Source organism: Psittacula echo (genome assembly GCF_963264785.1).
Source record: "Psittacula echo genome assembly, chromosome: 1".
Lineage (NCBI taxonomy): Eukaryota > Metazoa > Chordata > Aves > Psittaciformes > Psittacidae > Psittacula > Psittacula echo.
The window spans coordinates 1,816,293-1,834,825 of NC_137735.1; the positions used below are offsets into that span (position 1 = coordinate 1,816,293).

Consider the following 18,533-nt stretch of genomic DNA (forward strand, 5'->3'; position numbering starts at 1 on the left):
GAATTTCGGGCTCTGGATCAGCCCATCCCTGGGAATGGATTTCAGAGGGATGCTGTCCCATGAGGCTGTTCCTGCCCTGGTGTGTGACCGATCCATGCTCTAACATAAGCCCTACCCTGGCTGCAGGAGGAAGTTTCCTAGGGAAAAACATGACAGGATGAGATTTATCCCTTAATTCCCAACCTCCTGAAAAAGAAGAGAGACTTCCCTTTAAAACTTGTTCAGATTTCATCAGCTGACACAAAACACACAGATGAGGGCATCTGCTACAACACACCAAACCCATCTCACTCTCTCATCCCTGCCAGACCACGTCCACTCTCAATCAGCAGCACAAAACACTGGTGGTATCTTAGGGAACGTTAAAACGAGTCTCAGGGAGGTGCTGCCCTGCTCTGGGCCATCTCCTCCCACCCCAAAGTCACTACAAAGGGTGCTCAGTGCTGTGTTCAGAGCCCCCACCGCGGGTGCTGGTGCTTGCCCTTTGCAGCAGAACCATCTCCCCGCTGCTGAATCCACTGGGAGAATCTCTGGAGCATGCTGGGATCTCTGGAGCACTTTGGGAGCCTTTACTCAAACCCCATCACTGGGACACGCGCCTGAGATCCATCAAGAAGTCCTCGATCTGCCACAGCCTCTGCAGCTACCAGAAGGTCCAAGGGGGCTGCATCATCTCGTATGTGGGGATGCTGGTGACATTGACAGGAATGGAGATGACGGCCCAGGGAAGTCCATGTTGCTCCAGAGAGCGTCGGATCATGTACCTGGGAGGGTAAAGAGGATACCAACAGGGTCACATCAACAGGGACATCACCACAGGGATAAAGATGCCATTGTCCCACTCTGCTCAGCACTGGTCAAGCCACACCTGCAATACTGGGTTCAGTTTTTGTCACCATTGTACAAAAAGCTGTGGATGGGCTGGAGAGGGTCCACAGAAGGGCCACAAAGATGATCCAAGGACTGGGAAGTGCGTGAGGAAAGACTGAGAGAGCTGGGACTGTTCAGCCTGGAGAGAAGGCTCAGGGAGACCTTATCACCATGGTCCAGTGTTTAAAGGATGGCTGCAAAGAGCATGGAGACTCCCTTTGGACAAGGAGTTGCATGGGAAAGACAAGGGGTGATGGGCACAAGTTACTGCTGGCGAGATTCCAACTGGACGCAAGAGGAAACTTTTTCCCAATGAAATCAGCCAACCACTGGAATAATCTCTGCAGGGAAGTGGTGGATTCCTCAGTGTTGGATACTGTTAAGACTGGGCTGCACAGGGTGCTGGGACATCCAGTCTAGGTCATGCTTTGCCTGGAACGGTTGGACCAGATGATCCTTGAGGTCCCTTCCAACGTGGGATTCCAGGATTCTACTATGAAGAGGTGACAGATGTTCCTGAGCTGTTTGCCCCTACAGGTACTGGGGGCTGCTCTGAGGTCTCCCTGGAGCCTTCTCTTCTAAAGGCTGAATGATCCCAACTGATGGAATCCATTAAAACCCTGGTCTCAAAACCCAGATGGGGCACCCTGATCACCAGCATCTCCCTGTTCTATGGGGACAAGGCCGTTCCCATGAGCTATTCCCCACTTAGGAAGGTGGGATACCACTCAGCCAAGGCACGTACCCATCCCTGCCCAGCAGGAAGAGCGCTGGGATGTCGGCCGTGCGCCTGGTGCTGTCCTGGATCATCTCGATGTAGAAGCTGTCATTCTCATAGGCGTTATCCGCGATGATGACCGCCCGCCCGCCATGCTCCTGGATCACCCGTGTCTTCGACAGGAAGGAACAACCCCTGGGGCACACAAGCACACACCTCTGGTGGCCACACGCAGCTCCAAGAGCCAGAACTTGCCTGGAAATTCCCAAAGGAGGGATTATCCCCCCCGGCCCTGTGCCTTCTGCAAACCCTGCTCCGCTTTGAGGCTGTATTTTAGGCACAGACCACCCAAACTCTACCATATTCTTCCTAGAATCCAATCCAATCCAATCCAATTGGTCTTTTTCCACCTTACCACAGGCTGTTTTGAAGATGGAGGCGATGGCAAAATGTGGATGTGGAGCTGTCACCCTCTGCACCCTGGGCAGCCCCCCTCCTGCCCCAGTGTCCCCCACCCAAACAGCACCCATGACACCAAACATACCCCCTCTCCACCAAAGCGATCTGGTCCTGGATGAAGACACCATTATTCAGCTCTCCACAGGCTTCGGGGGGATCCGCTGGGACCAGATGGATCTGGTCGTACCTTGTGTTCTCCAAGAGGGAGACAGGAAAGGTGAGTGAGGAGGGATCAGGGCTGCTTCCTGCTGTCCCACAGCCTGCTCATCCCTGGGTGGGGTCTGATTCCAGGGGGACATATCCCAACATAAGAGGGACATGGAGCTGCTGGAGCAAGGCCAGAGGAGGTCACGGAGATGCTGTGAGGGCTGGAGCAGCTCTGCTCTGGAGCCAGGCTGAGAGAGCTGGGCTGGGGCAGCCTGGACAAGAGAAGGCTCCTGAAGGGGAGACCTGAGAGCAGCTCCAGTGCCTAAAGGGGCTGCAGGAAAGCTGGAGAGGGGCTTGGGACAAGGGCCTGTAGGGCCAGGCCAAGGGGAATGGCTTGAACCTGCCCGAGGGGAGACTGAGATGAGCTCTTAGGCAGAAGCTCTTCCCTGTGAGGGTGCTGAGGCGCTGGCCCAGGGTGCCCAGAGAAGCTGTGGCTGCCCCATCCCTGGCAGTGTTCAAGGCCAGGTTGGACACAGGGGCTTGGAGCAAGCTGCTCCAGTGGAAGGGGTCCCTGCCCGTGGCAGGGGTTGGAGCTGGAGGAGCTTTAAGGTCCCTTCCAACACAAACCAGGCTGGGATTCTGGGATTCTTAATACTTACAAACACGCCACCAAAGTCCTTGGCTGGAGTTGCAGTGAAGATGTAGCGGATGTCACCAGGGCTCAGCACTTGGAAATAGAGATACTCATGGAGGCGTAAACCTGGGTGGGCACAGAGAGAGGTGAGAGGAGAGAGAACAGAAGGGGAAATTCCTGAAAGGAAATAGGAGCAAATGTACCTGGATTGGGGTGCAGGAGGGGGAAACGCACATGGACCAAGGTGCATGGAGGGGAAATACAATGGGGTCAGGGTGCAGTGAGTGTTATGCACTGGGACTGTAGTGCAAGAAAGCAAAATGCACCCAGATTGGGATACAGGATGGGGAAGTGCAATTAGGTCAGGGCGCAGTGAGGGGAAATGCACACAGATTGGGATGCAGGATGGGGAAATGCACTGGAGACAGAGTGCACCAGAGGTAATGCAACCAGACTGGGGTGTGGGATGGGGAAACGCAATGGCGCTGGGATGCAGTGATGGGAAATGTACCAGGATCATGGTCCACGGAGGGAAAATACAATGGGTAAGGGTGCAGTGAGGGGACATGCATCTGGATCGTGATGCTTGGAGGCAAAATACACCCACATTGGGGTGAAGGGCGAGGAAACGCACCTGGATTGGGATGCACTCAGGGGAAATGCATCCGGATTGGATGAAGGAGGGGAAATACAATGGAGCCAGGATGCATCAAGGATAAATGCAGCTGGATTGGGGTGGTGGATGGGGAAATGGAATGGGGTTGGGGTGCAGGGAGAAGAAAGGCACCCGGACTGGTGTGTGGGAAGGGGAAACGCGATGGAGTGGGAGGCAATGATGGGAAATGCACCCGCACTGGGGTGTAGGATGGGGAAATGCAATGGAATTACGGTGAGTGATGGGAAATGCATCCGGAGCGGGGTGCACAGAGAAGAACTGCACCTGAATTGGGGTGCAGGATGGGGAAATGCACCCGGATCATGGTGCACGGAGGGGAAATACAATGGGACAAGGGAACAGCGAGGGGACATGCATCTGGATCGTGGTGCTCGCAGGCAAAACGCACGCAAATTGGAGTGCAGGATGAGGAAACGCACCCAGAACGAGGTGCTGGGTAGCGGCGTGCAATGGGGCCGGGGTGCACCGAGGGGAAAGGAGCCGCAGGGGGGGGGCAATGGCAGCCGGGGGGTACCGGGACCGGTCGGGGGGTGCCAGGGCGGTCGGGGGGCGCAGGGACCGCTCGCACTCACCACAGCCCGGGCAGCAGCAGAGGCAGAGGTAGAGCCACAGCGAGCGGCGCAGCATGGCTGCCGCCGGCAGCGCCCGCCCCCGCGCCGCGCCCATTGGTGGAGCACCCGCCCGGCGCCTTCTCATTGGCTGATGTAGCTGTCAATCTCCTGAGGGACCCGGCGGACGCCTGCGCCCTCGGTCGCTGTCAGCGCGGTGTCCGCTGCCAAATAAAGCTCCATCCACCAGCACTGTGTGCTCGATTCCCCCCTGCTAAATTGTGAGCCTCCCTCCCGGCCCGGCTCCACATCCCTGCTCTCTATGGTTACTGGGGAACGAGCGGCGCCTCGCCGGGGGGCGCTCTGCCGCCCATACCATAGAGCACAGCCGGAAGCGGTCGCCTAGCAACGCGCGCTTCCCCGCCCGGCCCGGGGAAGCTTCTGGGCGGGCGCGGTGCATTGTGGGGTGGAGGCTGTCCGAGACTGGGGGCTTGCACTGAGGAGCGCCGCCACGATGATGGTGAGTGTCATCCGCCGCCATCCACTCCGCCGCTGCGCTCCGGTGCCCGATGGCCTCCCCCGCGGCCTCCGCCACCCTCCGGGGATCGTGTTTGGCGGGGTGGTGGTGGGGCCGGGGCAGGATGGGCGGGCGGGGTGGGGATGGAGGAAGCCGGCCTGGCGCAGGGCCTGCCGCGACCCGCGGCGGGTAAGGGGCACGTCGGGGCCTGGGACGGGCTGGGTGAGAACGCTGCGTGCTAGAGCCGGGGTCGTGCAGGCAGGGGCGCGGAGCTCCGGGGCTGTGGCTGCATCCTCCGGCTGCGGAGCCCCCAGCTCTGAGCCCCGTTGGCGTTGCTCAGGAGCAGGCAGGCTGCAGCCCGTGTATTCCTGCGTCTTACCAGGGATAAAGGGATTCTGTTCCTTTCAGATCCCCGCTTTGGTGGGTGAGGAGCAACTCCTTCCGGTCAGTTCCACAAACATAATTCCAGCTTTTGGGAATCCTGACCGTGAGCCTTACACCCCTCTTGTACTCGCACACCAGCCCCTCAGCCTCATGCTCGTCAGTGCAGCAGCCGTAGTGCGATTCTGTGCCCGCCGGTGGCAGTTGGGAACTGGGCGTCTCACAAACCTCGGCTGTGACTGGGCTTTGTTCGAGCACTGCCTCTGAGGCATGTTTGGTTTGAGCTCTGTAAAGGGCTGGTGCTGAGCACTGAGAAACCCTGGTCTGCTGCCGCCCTTCGTGTCCTCGGAGCTGTCTCCAGCACAGCGCCCTGTCAGGCCGGTGTCAGCACTCATGGGCTCACAGAGTGGTTTGGGTTGGAAGGGACCTTAAAGCTCCTCCAGCTCCAACCCCTGCCACAGGCAGGGACCCCTTCCACTGGAGCAGCTTGCTCCAAGCCCCTGTGTCCAACCTGGCCTTGAACACTGCCAGGGATGGGGCAGCCACAGCTTCTCTGGGCACCCTGGGCCAGGGTGAGGGGCGAAAGGCTGCTGTGCCTGTTCTGCTTAGCATCTTGCTGGTGCTATAATAAGAATAATAAATCACAGATTTATTTGCAGCAGTTGTGCAGATCCCTGCTCAGTAGTTACTGTGTGTACTGTCTCATCCAGTCAGCTTCACAGTCGAACTTTGCAGTTCCTGCTGTGTTGGGGAAGCCTGCTTATTTTAGTGACAGTTGTGGTATGGTCCCAGAGGGAGGCAGCTGGGTGGGTTGAGAGCAGCCCTGAAGAGAAGGACTTGGGGAGAAGCTCCCCATGATCCAGCTTCAGTGAGCGCTTGAGCCCAGAACACCCCCGTGTGCTGGGTGCACCCCCAGAGCGTGAGCAGCAGCTCAGGGAGGGGATCCTGCCCCTCTGCTGTGCTCTGCGGAGACCCCCCCTGCAGCCCTGATCCAGCTCTGGGGCAGCAGCACAAGAGGGACGTGGAGCTGCTGGAGCGAGGCCAGAGGAGGCCATGGAGATGCTGCGAGGGCTGGAGCAGCTCTGCTCTGGAGCCAGGCTGAGAGAGCTGGGCTGGGGCAGCCTGGACAAGAGAAGGCTCCTGAAGGGGAGACCTGAGAGCAGCTCCAGTGCCTAAAGGGGCTGCAGGAAAGCTGGAGAGGGGCTTGGGACAAGGGCCTGTAGGGCCAGGCCAAGGGGAATGGCTTGAACCTGCCAGAGGGGAGACTGAGCTGAGCTCTTAGGCAGAAGCTCTTCCCTGTGAGGGTGCTGAGGCGCTGGCCCAGGGTGCCCAGAGAAGCTGTGGCTGCCCCATCCCTGGCAGTGTTCAAGGCCAGGTTGGACACAGGGGCTTGGAGCAAGCTGCTCCAGTGGAAGGGGTCCCTGCCTGTGGCAGGGGTTGGAGCTGGAGGAGCTTCAAGGACCCATCCAACACAAACCACTCTGTGATGCTATGAATTCCTGTTAACACTGTGAGTGATGGAAAGCATTTGGATTGTGTGAAAGTAGAGGAGTATTTAAGGAGCCTGTAGGGTTTGGTCTGGTTTCATGACGTCAGCCTGCTGGGCTGTGCAAGGTCTTAGCTCTAGCTTATCCACAGGCTCTTGGGATTGGAGTATTGACCCTGGTTTGTGTTCTTTCTCCAGCCAACCCCAGTTATCCTGCTGAAGGAGGGCACAGATACTTCGCAGGGGATCCCGCAGCTTGTCAGTAACATTAATGCCTGCCAGGTTATCGCCGAGGCCGTGCGCACCACGCTGGGACCTCGTGGCATGGACAAGCTCATCGTGGATGACCGGGGTAAGCACTGGGCTTTCCACAGCCACAGAGAAGTCACTGGAAATCATCTCCATATTTACTCAAATCTTTGTAACAATTAAAACCAGTGTTTACTGGTTTCAGACTTCAACTGCCTCACTCCAGGCTAAGCTTAAGTTCTATGATAGAGGTTCGGTTTCTGTCTCAGTGCTCAGTTTAACACCTTGACTGTGGCCTCTGCTGTTGAAGAGAAGACAATTATTAGGCTTACCTGAGGAACTACTTGTTTGCTCCCTACTGGCCTGAGTTAAGGCAGCTGTGAGTTTTGTTGTGAGATTGGGTAGATCCAGTGTTAATGGGACTAGATATGAGAAACTCCGTGGCAGAAAGGAGAAACAGTGTGTCCTGAACCACATCTTCAGGTATCTGATCATTTCTATTTATTCTTTAAGTGAGTTACTCATCACTTATGGCTGAGTGCGAGGTCAGTGGATATTGCTTGGTTGAGTTTTACTATTTTAGGTGTGAGTTAGGGAAGGGGCTTCCCCCCACTCTGGAAAGACTTTACTCACAGCACTCTAATCATGGCCATCCTTTCCTACATCAACCCTAGGCAAAGCCACCATCTCAAATGATGGGGCCACCATCCTGAAGCTCCTCGATGTTGTCCATCCGGCTGCAAAGACCTTGGTGGACATCGCTAAATCTCAGGATGCTGAGGTGGGAGGAGAACCTGCCTGTGCTCAGGAGCACAACCTGCAGCAACAGGCTTGTGCCTGGAGGGGGTTCTGTGGGCTTTTAACTGCTGGGAATTGCACATGGAATGCTGGTGTTTTTTCTGGTTTCTTTACTCATACCTTCTCTTCTGTGATAACTTTCAAATCTGTGTCCCTGCCCATGGCAGGGGGTTGGAACTGGATGAGCTTTAAGGCCTCTTCCAACCCAAACCGGGCTGGGATTCTGTGATTCTGTGAAATCTGATTTGCCCTTGAGCCTCTTGCATGGTTTTGAAGCTCTGTCACAGCAGCTCTGCAGTGTGAGGGTGACACAGCGTTTCCTCTCCGTGCAGGTTGGCGATGGGACCACGTCTGTGACTCTGCTGGCTGCTGAGTTCCTGAAGCAAGTGAAGCCCTATGCGGAGGAAGGTCTCCATCCTCAGATCATCATCCGTGCCTTCCGCACAGCCACGCAGCTGGTGAGGCAGAGCTGCTCCTGCTCAGGGCTGTTAGGGGCTCCTCCAGACAGGAATTCTGGGCCAAAGAGCAAAACCAACACACTTCAAGGCAAAATTCATTCATGAATGGGTGCGGGGAGGCACATTAGTGATCTTGCAATGTCTTAATGCAAACATCAGCTGCCTTTTCTGGTGTCAGTGAGCTGTTACTACCAGTAACTACCTCTGGAGCACTGTTGCTTCCTTTGTGTTTTCCTTTTTCCCAAGGAAGAATGAATACATGGTAAAATCTGATTTTCATTCTCCTGGTCTCTACTACTCTTTAGTAAACCTTCTGTCTCATGAAGCCCATCAGCCCCACCAAGCTGAGCCTTTTATGGAGGTGAACTCCCTCTATAGCCCTTTGGTTCCCTAGCTCTGCTGAAGACAGTGGAGCAGCTCTGAGCCTCTTCCCTATCCTCTTAAACTTCCTTTGGTGTATTTCTTACTATGCTGGAATAGCTTAAATGCCTGAAACTTCAGTGATGTTGAAGTAAGGAATAAAAGACACCATAAAACACAAAGAGAGGAGTTGGAGATGGGATCAGCTACGAGCATGAATCATTAATCCAGCTTTTGCCTTTTGTTTTGACAGGCTGTAAACAAGATCAAAGACATTGCTGTTTCAGTGAAGAAGGAAGATAAAGAGTAAGTTTCCCTTGGAGATGACCTGGTTGTGGAGCTGAGCTTCAGTCAGATGCTGTGAGGGTGTTTGAGTTCCACTGGGGCTGTGGCTGAGGTCTCAAGGTCAGGATAAATAGCCTCACACAGGGTTATTCCGGAGTGTCTGGGAGTTTCCTGCTCCTCTGAGGGAGATGCCCTGCTCTCACCTGGGCTGCAGTGGTGTATGTAGGCCGGTGTCTTCCACTGCACATGGAGGAAGCTGGGGCCCAAAATAAGTGGCCTCATTTCTTTGTTGCAGTGGTGGTAACTTGCAGCTCTTGCTGCAGTCTGGGACAGTGTTAATGCTGATTTACTGAGAATCAGATCACTTTTAGCTGTTGGATCCTTATTTCCCTGGTGTCCCTTGTATCATCCATTCTGTTATGGCATACATTACCTGAGTTCCTGGAATCACAGATTCCCGAGTTGGAAGGGACTTCCAGGATCATGTGGTCCAACCTTTCCAGGCACAGCATACCTAGACTGGATGTCCCAGCACCCTATGCAGACCAATCTTAACAGTGTCCAATGCTGGGGAATCACCAGTTCCCTGGACAGATTGTTCTCTTTGGGATGCATTTTGCCTCTTGTATCCAGTTGGAATCTCCCCAGCAGTAACTTGTGCCCATAACCCCATGTCTTTCCATGGGACTCCCTGTACAAAGGGAGTCTCCATCTTTGTAGCCACCCTTTAAGTACTTGCACATGGTGACAAGGTCTCCCTGAGCCTTCTCTTCTCCAGGCTGAACAGTCCCAGCTCTCTCGGCCTTTCCCCGCATGCTTCCCAGTCCTTGGATCATCTCTGTGGCCCTTCTCTGGACCTTCTCCAGTGCCTCCACATCATTTTTGTACAACAGGACCTAACCTGAACACAATACTTTAGAGAATGTGCCACCTTTAGAGGGTTTCATACACTTACCACTGCCTTTGGACAAGGGAGGGGATGCTGGGCCGTGTTTAGCTCAGGCCTGTGGTGTCTAAAAGCCAGCTGACCTGGTCAGTGCTAGTCCAGTGCTTGGTTCTACAAGGGAGAATCGTACTTACATAGAATGGAGCTGATCTTTGCCTCTGTTAGAGAGGATTTATGCCATACCTGCTGGTTTGTGACCCTGCAGAAAGAACCAGCAAGTCAACAAGACCTTTCTCCTTCCTTTCTTGCAGTGAGCAGAGAAGCCTCCTGGAGAAGTGTGCAGCCACAGCCCTGAGCTCTAAGCTCATCTCCCAAAGCAAGGAGATCTTCTCCAAGATGGTTGTAGATGCTGTCATGATGTTGGATGACTTGTTACAACTCAAAATGATTGGAATAAAGAAGGTGCAAGGAGGTGCTTTGGAAGTAAGTGCTCTTAGATCTGGTCCTAAAGGGGTGGGAGACAGGGATCAAAGCTCCTCTAACTGTAGCAGGAATGCAACCTGGCTTAATAATGTCTGTTTGGGAGTTACCAGGCCAAAGCAAAGCTGTTGATGTGAGGATAAAGCTTAGTGAGTAGGGCTTGATTTCTTCAGTGCAGGTAGAGAATCTGTTCTGTTGAGCCAAACACCCTCTGACCTCTGTCCTCTGCAACAGATGTTACTGGGTTGGAAAAGACCTTAAGCTCATCCAGTTCCAACCCCTGCCACAGGCAAGGACACCTTCCAGTAGAGCAGCTTGCTCCAAGCCCCTGTGTCCAACCTGGCCTTGAACACTGCCAGGGATGGGGCAGCCACAGCTTCTCTGGGCACCCTGTGCCGGCGCCTCAGCCCCCTCCCAGGGAAGAGCTTCCAGTGAGTCCTGGTTGTGGACATGAGCACTGGTTTGGGAAACATGGAAAGGAAACCTGGTGAAGGAGCTGATCCAGTGGTGGGCAGGAGGGCTCTGGGGTTCATACCACAGTGCTGGAGTACTTGTTGTGTATGGGGCTGTGTCTGGGTACATGGCAGGGGTCTGTTCCTGGGCTGTGGACAGTTGGTGTGTCCTGTAGGTTGGGTCACTTGGGACCCTTGTGTTGAAGAATAAAGCCCTCCAGTCTCCGAGTTGTTCCTCTGTTATTATCTGTAAACACTCTGCAGGAGCATTTTCATTGAGGACAGGCATTATAATCACCCCCAGACAACTGATGTAGTGAGTTAGGAACATCTCAGCATCTGTTTGTGTGGTGTCTGAGCCGCTGGTGTCTGAGACTTGCAGAACTTGGTCCCCTGGGGCAGGTGGTGTCTCCTGTTCCGGATTTAAGCAGCCCTCCTTACTCCAGATTGTTTGGCCTTTGGATTCTGCTTTGAGACCCAGACCTGTATGAGGATGGGGCAGATCATTTAGCAGGTTACTTCTCAGGGTTGGTTTGTGAGAGATCCTGGAGCATCTCGCCCTGTCAGAAGAGAGGGGCTGTGCTTGTCCTGGCTTAGGAGAGATAGGGCTCCTCTTAGGAGGGGCAGGGATCCTCTGAGCTTCAGTGCCTGGGTAGAGCCACCTCTGCAGCATGTAGTTAGATGCTTATGGAGTAGAAGATTCAGATGCTGGTTTCTCTCCCAGCCATGAAGTGAAGCAGTTCACATCAGGGGGCAGTGTTGGGCAGGGCAAATCCTACTGCAGAACAATCCTGCAAGTGGTGATGGAGCATGGAAAAACAAAGCAGGGGAAAACAAACCCTCCAGTGTGTGGCTGTGGATGCGAAGTACGCATCTTCAAAGGGAGAAATGGGAAAGACATCAGAGAGAGAACAGATGCTCCATCCCTTGATCTTCAGCTTGTGTGTAGCATCTTAATTGTGGTGTCTTGGGGGTAGGAAGGGAGTGGTAGAAGCTGCTTTATGAACAGGGAGAAGATACTTACCGCTTGTTTTCCCTGAAAGTGGGTTACTCAAGGGAGACAGCACTTGGTGAACACTTCAGAAATGAGGACTCAAAGCAGGGAGTCTCCTGTGGGAGTTAGGAATGCTGTGGAGAGAACCTTGGGGGGCTGAGCCTAACACAGATCCCTGCCTTGAAGGACTCTCAGCTGGTGGCTGGAGTGGCCTTCAAGAAGACATTCTGCTACGCTGGCTTTGAAATGCAGCCCAAGAAGTATCAGTGTCCCAAAATTGCCTTGTTGAACGTGGAGCTGGAGCTCAAAGCTGAGAAGGACAATGCTGAAATCAGAGTGAACACTGTGGAGGTAAGAGCTGAACCTTTTCTGCATCCTCATGCCTGCTGCCTGCTTGGGAGCCAGTGGGAGAAATGACGTTCCCTTCTGCACATCCGTTTCTTCCCTGAAAATAGATGGGGAGGTTGTAGAATGCTTTGAGTTGGAAGAGACCTTAAAGATCATCTAGTTCCAGATGCCTCATGTGGGAGAAGGGAATGGCAGACTCTGAATGACAGGTTTAAGGGCATGTTTCTGCTCACTTACTTTGCCTCAGCTATCCCATGATGTGCCATCAGCTTTGTCCTGACCTCTTTATGCCTAATAGTGCCTTTCCAGTGCTGTGAATCCCAGAAGAGCCTCTCCGTATTTAAGCAAACAATTGGACAATAGGTTTTATCCACCTTAAAATCCCTTTTTGAGCCATGGTCATTCTCTGACACCTTCTTGGGAAGCTGCATGCATTTGGTTCCTGTGTATCTGTGGTACTAAAGACCTCTGGGTGATTTGTTTATGGGGGCTTGGCCCCACTGTGGTCTTAATAATTGTTTCCTTAAAGCCCCCTCTCTGCTGTGATGGATGTAATGGTGTTTCCTGTACTTGGCTGTTGTTCTGGTGTTGCTGTGTCCTTGGGTGAGATATCCAGCTGTTTGTGGCTGTATTTCACTGGCAAGCAGAGCACAACAGGCTGGTGAATCCCAAGCACCCTAGTAAAGTAGGTTTCTTGGGATCAGTGTTTTCCCTCTGTGATGCTGTAAGTCTCTGCACCCCAGCATCCCTGCACAGTTCTGTGAGCATCTCTCAGACATCAGTATAACCCCTTCCTCCTCCTTGTGCTCTCTCTTGAGCTGTCACTGCCTCTATACCAGCTCATCCATCCCCTTCGTCAACTCCATTCTGCTTCTGGAAGCATTTTAAGAGTTGTGGCTCTTTGGCATAAACAAAGTGCCCTAAAATCATCTCTAGGTCTTAGGAAGCAGCTGTCTGGGGCTGAATGGAGCAGCACCACTGCTGCCTTCCTTGGAGAAGAGCTCTCTCCTTGTTTCACTGCAGGATGGTGTTTGCAGCCCTCTGTAACATGAGCACTTCTCCCTGTCTCCTCCCAGGATTACCAGGCCATTGTGGATGCTGAGTGGAACATCTTGTATGACAAACTAGACAAAATCTACAAGTCAGGAGCCAAAGTTGTCCTGTCCAAGCTTCCTATTGGAGATGTGGCCACTCAGTACTTTGCAGACAGAGACATGTTCTGTGCTGGCCGTGTCCCAGAAGAAGACCTCAAGCGAACAATGATGGTGAGATCCCTTCTGTCACAATGAAGACTTGATTTAGTATTAGCAGGACCAGACTGGTCACTCCCAGACAGGGCAGAAGTTGGTGGCTGAACACAGAAAGATTTAAAGTTAAAACCACATCATTTTTGCCCCTGTGGTTATGATGTGAAGTCGCCGTGTACTGACAAAGCTGTTCCTTGGTGGAAGGAGCAGTCACACCCTCGATGCATCTGCACTGCCTTTTGGTTTCTCTGCTGTTGTTCTTTGTTAGGGTCTGTACATTCTACCAGCAGAGGTTTATTTTCCTGTGTCCTTCCCTGTTCCATCATGAGTGGGTTTTAGCTTGCTTCTTGTAGCTGCTGGACTCCAGAACCTGTGAGTCAGCACTTGAAAGCAGCATGGTTTTATTTTGCTGTCAAGGATTGTTTCTGCTCTTGGTGCCTGCAGGGATGCAGGAGGTGGGAGGGGAAGTAGAAGGGATTTTCTCTGAATCTGGCCTTGTGGGGTGGTTGTTACAGGAGTAAAGGGCTGTGTCTGAAGAGTGGAGCCTGCTGGGCACATGTGTCTTGTTTCTCAGTGCTGGTAATGTTGGGCTTCTTTCCTCTGCCTGCAGGCCTGTGGTGGTTCCATTCAGACAAGTGTCAATGCGCTGTCAGATGATGTCCTGGGTCGGTGTGATCTCTTTGAGGAGACCCAGATTGGAGGAGAGAGGTAGATACACCAGTTGTGAGGATGTACTCCTGTGTAAGCATGGAATCCCAGCCTGGTTTGGGTTGGAGGGGACCTTAAAGCTCATCCAGCTCCAACCCCTGCCACGGGCAGGGACCCCTTCCACTGGAGCAGCTTGCTCCAAGCCCCTGTGTCCAACCTGGCCTTGAACACTGCCAGGGATGGGGCAGCCACAGCTTCTCTGGGCACCCTGGGCCAGCGCCTCAGCACCCTCACAGGGAAGAGCTTCTGCTTAAGAGCTCAGCTCAGTCTCCCCTCGGCAGGTTAAAGCCATTCCCCTTGGCCTGTCCCTACAGGCCCTTGTGCCAAGCCCCTCTCCAGGTTTCCTGCAGCCCCTTTAGGCACTGGAGCTGCTCTAAGGTCTCCCCTTCAGGAGCCTTCTCTTGTCCAGGCTGCCCCAGCCCAGCTCTCTCAGCCTGGCTCCAGAGCAGAGCTGCTCCAGCCCTCGCAGCGTCTCCATGGCCTCCTCTGGCCTCGCTCCAGCAGCTCCACGTCCCTCTTTGTAACCCTCCTTGCACTGTCCTCTTGCAGGTACAACATCTTCACAGGTTGCCCCAAGGCAAAGACCTGCACTATAATCCTGCGGGGGGGTGCAGAGCAGTTCATGGAGGAGACGGAACGGTCCCTGCACGATGCCATCATGATAGTCAGGAGAGCCATCAAGGTAAGGACCAGAGGAGATACCTCCCTGCTGGTGTGACATCGGGGTTGTTGAGGTGAACTGGCACAGCTCTAAGTCATAGAAACATCACACAGCAGCATTTGGCTGAGGGCTTTGTGGGGATACCAGGAGCTCTCAGCTGATGGAGGGCACAGATGGGCAGTGTCTGATTGAGGAGCTCAAGTGCTGTTCCTTGGCCAAAGCAGTGTTGTCTCTGCAGCTTCCTAGCTGCTTTTCAGGCACCCCTGCTCTTCAGTGCAGCTGTAACTTGTGCCTGCTGTGTGGTGTGTTCTGGAGACTGTCCCCATCCTAAAGGGAGCATGAGCTCCTGGCTGTGTCAGATAGATCTGCAGTAGGTTTGAGTAGCGGGATTGATGTGTGCGTGTCAGAGCCCGGTAAAGCCACTTGTTCCCTCTCGGAGTAACCGGTCTGAAGGGTCACTGTCCCCTGGCTGTAAAGATGGGCTGGGAGCACCATGAGAGGAGTCTGAGGCATGTGATGAATGTTTGCTCTGCTTGTGGAGTTGCTGGTCCTGTGTGCCAGATGCTGCTTGACTGGGGGGTGTTTTGGGTTCTGCATAATCACAGACTGCTTTGTGGTCACAGCCTCCTTCAGACATCCCCTGGTCCATTGTGGGGCCCTCCATGCGCTGAAGGTGGCTTGTGTTCCACCATGGACCTTCATAGGCTGTGGGGGCACATCCTGCCTCACCATGGTCTGCACCACAGGCTGCAGGGCCTGCATGGTCTGCACCACAGAGCAGAGGTGCCTGGAGCACTTCCTTCCTCCCTCTGCACTGACCTCGGGGTCTGCAGGGCTGCTCCTTTCACATGTTCTCACTCTTCCCTCTGGCTGAAGTTTCTCTTGTGCAGGTTTCTTTTCCCTTCTTAAATCCCTTATCCCAGAGGTGCTGCCACCATCACTGATGGGCTCATCCTTGCCTGATGGTGGGTCCACCTTGGAGCCAGTTGGCTTCAGACATGGGGGAAACTTCCAGCACCTTCTCACAGAAGACACCCTTGGAGCCCCTTCTACCAACTCGTTCCACCCAAACCCAGCACACAAGAGCAAGAGTTTCCCCTTTGCTTCCAGAATGACTCAGTTGTTGCTGGTGGCGGTGCCATAGAGATGGAGCTTTCCAAATACCTCCGGGACTATTCCAGGACCATTCCAGGCAAGCAGCAGCTGCTCATAGGTGCTTACGCTAAAGCCCTGGAGATCATTCCCCGCCAGCTCTGTGACAATGCTGGCTTTGATGCCACCAACATCCTCAACAAGCTCCGAGCCAAACACGCTCAGGTAGGTGCCCACCTCTGAACCTCCAGCTGGGGAGAACCAGTGGGGTGTGTGTGGCTTCTTTCCCCTGATGGATCTGATGGAATTCAGCCCATGTGAGGTTTGTGTCCTCTTTCACATTACTTGGTGCAGGTTCCTATAGAAGGGTAGAAGGAACTGATGTGTTTTCCCGTTGATCATAACTGTTGGGTGATGGCAAGTTTGAGTTGCTTCTTAAAGATGCATCATTTGTCAAGGGGGAGCTTCTAGATTCAACATTAAAGTCAGTCATAGGTTCCGTGGGTTGGAAAGGACCTTAAGATCATCCAGTTCCAACTGCCCTGCCGTGGAATATAGGAGTTGGCCATGTGTTCTCCAGAGGAGCTGGGGATGGAAGGTCCTGGTTGCCTCCCCTCATTTTGGACTTTGTGTAGCACCCATGTGTGTGCAAACCATTGCTAATTCAGGCAGCAGTTTGTTCCTTGGCTTTTCTCAATAGTAGCTGCTGCTTCTTTGAGGGATCATTCCCACCACGTTTCATCCCACTGATGACAGTGGGGATAGAGGGATGCCCTGGAAGGAGCAGCTCTATCTTGGGCTGCAAAACTGGGGCTGTAGGTGGGGGAGTGGCACAGCAGTGGTGTGGAAACCAGTCCTGAAGGCTTCTACAACTTCTTCCTGAGATGGAGCGCACCTGTTTCATGAAGCTTTGCTGACAACAAAGGGTCTGTGCGTGTTTCTCTCATATATTATTCTTGGAACAGGCTGCCCAGGGCAGTGCTGGAGCCACCGTCCCTGGAAGTGTTCATAAACCATGTAGGCAAGGCCCTCAGTGCCATGGGTTAGTGGTGGCCTTGGCAGTGCTGGGGTAAGGGTTGGATTTGATGAGCTTAAAGGTCTTTTCCAACCTGGTTGATGCCATGATTCTTCCTTCACACAGCAGGGTCCAGTCTCTGCCTCTTGCTGCTTGTCTTTGCTTCCAGGTGCATGGCTTGAAGTCCCAGACTGGTTTGTGTTGGAAAGGACCTTAAAGCTCATCCAGTCCCAACCCCTGCCACGGGCAGCAACACCTTCCACTGGAGCAGCTTGCTCCAAGCCCCATGCAACTTTACCAACCCAATAATAACACCCTGTCCCCTGCTCTGTCCCTCAGGGGGGCACGTGGTATGGTGTGGACGTGAACAACGAGGACATTGCTGACAACTTTGAGGCCTGCGTGTGGGAACCGGCCATTGTGCGCATCAACGCGCTGACGGCCGCCTCTGAGGCTGCCTGTCTCATCATCTCCGTGGATGAAACCATCAAGAACCCTCGTTCCACTGTGGATGCTGCGCCCAGTGCCCGGGGCAGGGGTCGAGGTAAAGCCCACAACCACTGAGATCTGCTCCCCATGGGGCTGGAGCTCTCCTGCAACGTGCAAAGTGAGAAGGAATTAGGATTTTGAGGTGAATCAAGAGGCCCTGCACCACGTGGTCGCTTTGAGGGCTTCAGGCAACCACTGACCTTGTTGAATTAGAATCAGATCTTGGCCTGGGTACCACAGCCCCCCTGGGAGATGCTCAGCCCCAACATTTCCTGCACAGCACTGATCTCCTTAGGCCATTCCACATGGAAGCCATGCTGAGTGGAGCCCTTTGGGCCCGGGTGGGTTGTGCAGCTGCTGTGGGGCTGGTTTGTATTTATACTCCTTTTATTTCCTTTCTGTTTTCCTGCTGGAGGGTTGGAATCCAGGCTCAGAATAAAGAGGTGACTTTGTTTCAGTGGCACATTTGGAGCTCTCTCTGTTCTCTGCTGCATGCTTCACCCTGCAGGGTGGTAGCTCATGGTTGGAGTTCAAGGTGAACCTCTCAGACTGGTTTTTGCCCTGTCTAAAAGCAGGTTCTGTGCTGGGAAGCAGGATCTGCTTCCCTGTGCTTCCCAGACATTTACCTTTGTGCAGGGGCTCTCTCATGGAGCTCCCACCTGTTGCTCAGTGACATTTCTGCTTGCTTTTACTTAACTGTCCATTTAAATCCCATCTTTTCCTTCCTAGAAGAAGGTTCAGAGCAGTAGCTGTGTCTGTCTCTGCCCCTGTGAGGGGCCGTGTGGGGCTGATGGTACTTCAGAGCTGCATCCTGCCACTGGGACCGTCTGCCACTGAAAATTCCTTTGGGGATCAGGTTGAAACTTGGGTCTGATAGGTTGAAAGTGTTAACAGAGGAGAGTGGCAGAAATGTGGTATCTGTTTGATACCAGCCCTTTAAGATCTCATTTAATCAGGGAAGTTGATGGTCTGTTACATGACGGAATGTTCATAAAGCTCTGCCATGTGACAGACATTGGGAGCATGGGGCATGTCCCTTAATGTGACAGTTGTGGCTCTTCCTCTCTGCTGAAACACGTTCAGCAGCACGTGGGGGTTTGTACTGAAGAGCCAGTGCAGCCACAGCTTCTATGTTAAACCCTCCTGGTTCCTTTGGGGGGGCCCCAGAGCACAGCAGAGGGGCAGGATCCCCTCCCTGAGCTGCTGCTCACGCTCTGGGGGTGCAGCCCGGCACACGGGGGGGTTCTGGGCTCAAGCGCTCACTGAAGCTGGGTCATGGGGAGCTTCTCACCCAGCACCCCCAAGTCCTTCTCCTCAGGGCTGCTCTATCCCTTCATCCCCCAGCCTGTGTTTGTGCTGGGGATTGCTCCCACCCTTGTGCTTGGCCTTGTTGAACTCCATGAAGTTTGCATGGTCCCACTTTTCCACCCATCTAGGTCCCTCTGGATGGCAAATAACCTGGGAACTGGGAATCCTTCAGCTATTTGGGCCCTCCTCCACCAAAAATCAGTCCTCCTTTTCCGTGTTATTCCTTCAGGTCTGTTCAGAAATACATGTTTTAAGGCTTTTTCAGCA

At 53.7% G+C, this 18,533-nt stretch overlaps 2 protein-coding genes across 2 annotated transcripts; one reads left to right on the forward strand and one right to left on the reverse strand.

The window, feature by feature from the left end:
* Positions 1–225: 225 nt before the first annotated feature.
* PRADC1 (protease associated domain containing 1) lies at positions 226–4,170 on the reverse strand (the record flags this gene model as incomplete). The annotated part of the gene is made up of 5 exons (XM_080636755.1): positions 226–764; positions 1,616–1,783; positions 2,133–2,242; positions 2,854–2,954; positions 4,077–4,170. 5 exons carry the CDS (start codon positions 4,168–4,170, stop codon positions 644–646), a joined length of 594 nt encoding a protein of 197 aa, XP_080492881.1. The 3' UTR covers positions 226–643.
* A 145-nt stretch (positions 4,171–4,315) lies between these two features.
* CCT7 (chaperonin containing TCP1 subunit 7) lies at positions 4,316–17,421 on the forward strand. The gene is made up of 12 exons (XM_080613209.1): positions 4,316–4,572; positions 6,635–6,788; positions 7,360–7,466; positions 7,816–7,941; positions 8,555–8,607; positions 9,784–9,955; positions 11,585–11,749; positions 12,823–13,011; positions 13,604–13,701; positions 14,251–14,383; positions 15,473–15,679; positions 16,809–17,421. Exons 1-12 carry the CDS (start codon positions 4,567–4,569, stop codon positions 17,031–17,033), a joined length of 1,635 nt encoding a protein of 544 aa, XP_080469335.1. The 5' UTR covers positions 4,316–4,566; the 3' UTR covers positions 17,034–17,421.
* The last annotated feature ends 1,112 nt before the right edge of the window (positions 17,422–18,533 follow it).

What these genes read in the sequence shown, in the direction of transcription:
- CCT7 (XM_080613209.1), top strand. An exon ending in TCAGAGTGAACACTGTGGAG is followed by an intron (nt 11,750 to 12,822) that starts GTAAGAGCTGAA and finishes GTCTCCTCCCAG; the next exon opens with GATTACCAGGCCATTGTGGA. An exon ending in TCCGAGCCAAACACGCTCAG is followed by an intron (nt 15,680 to 16,808) that starts GTAGGTGCCCAC and finishes TCTGTCCCTCAG; the next exon opens with GGGGGCACGTGGTATGGTGT.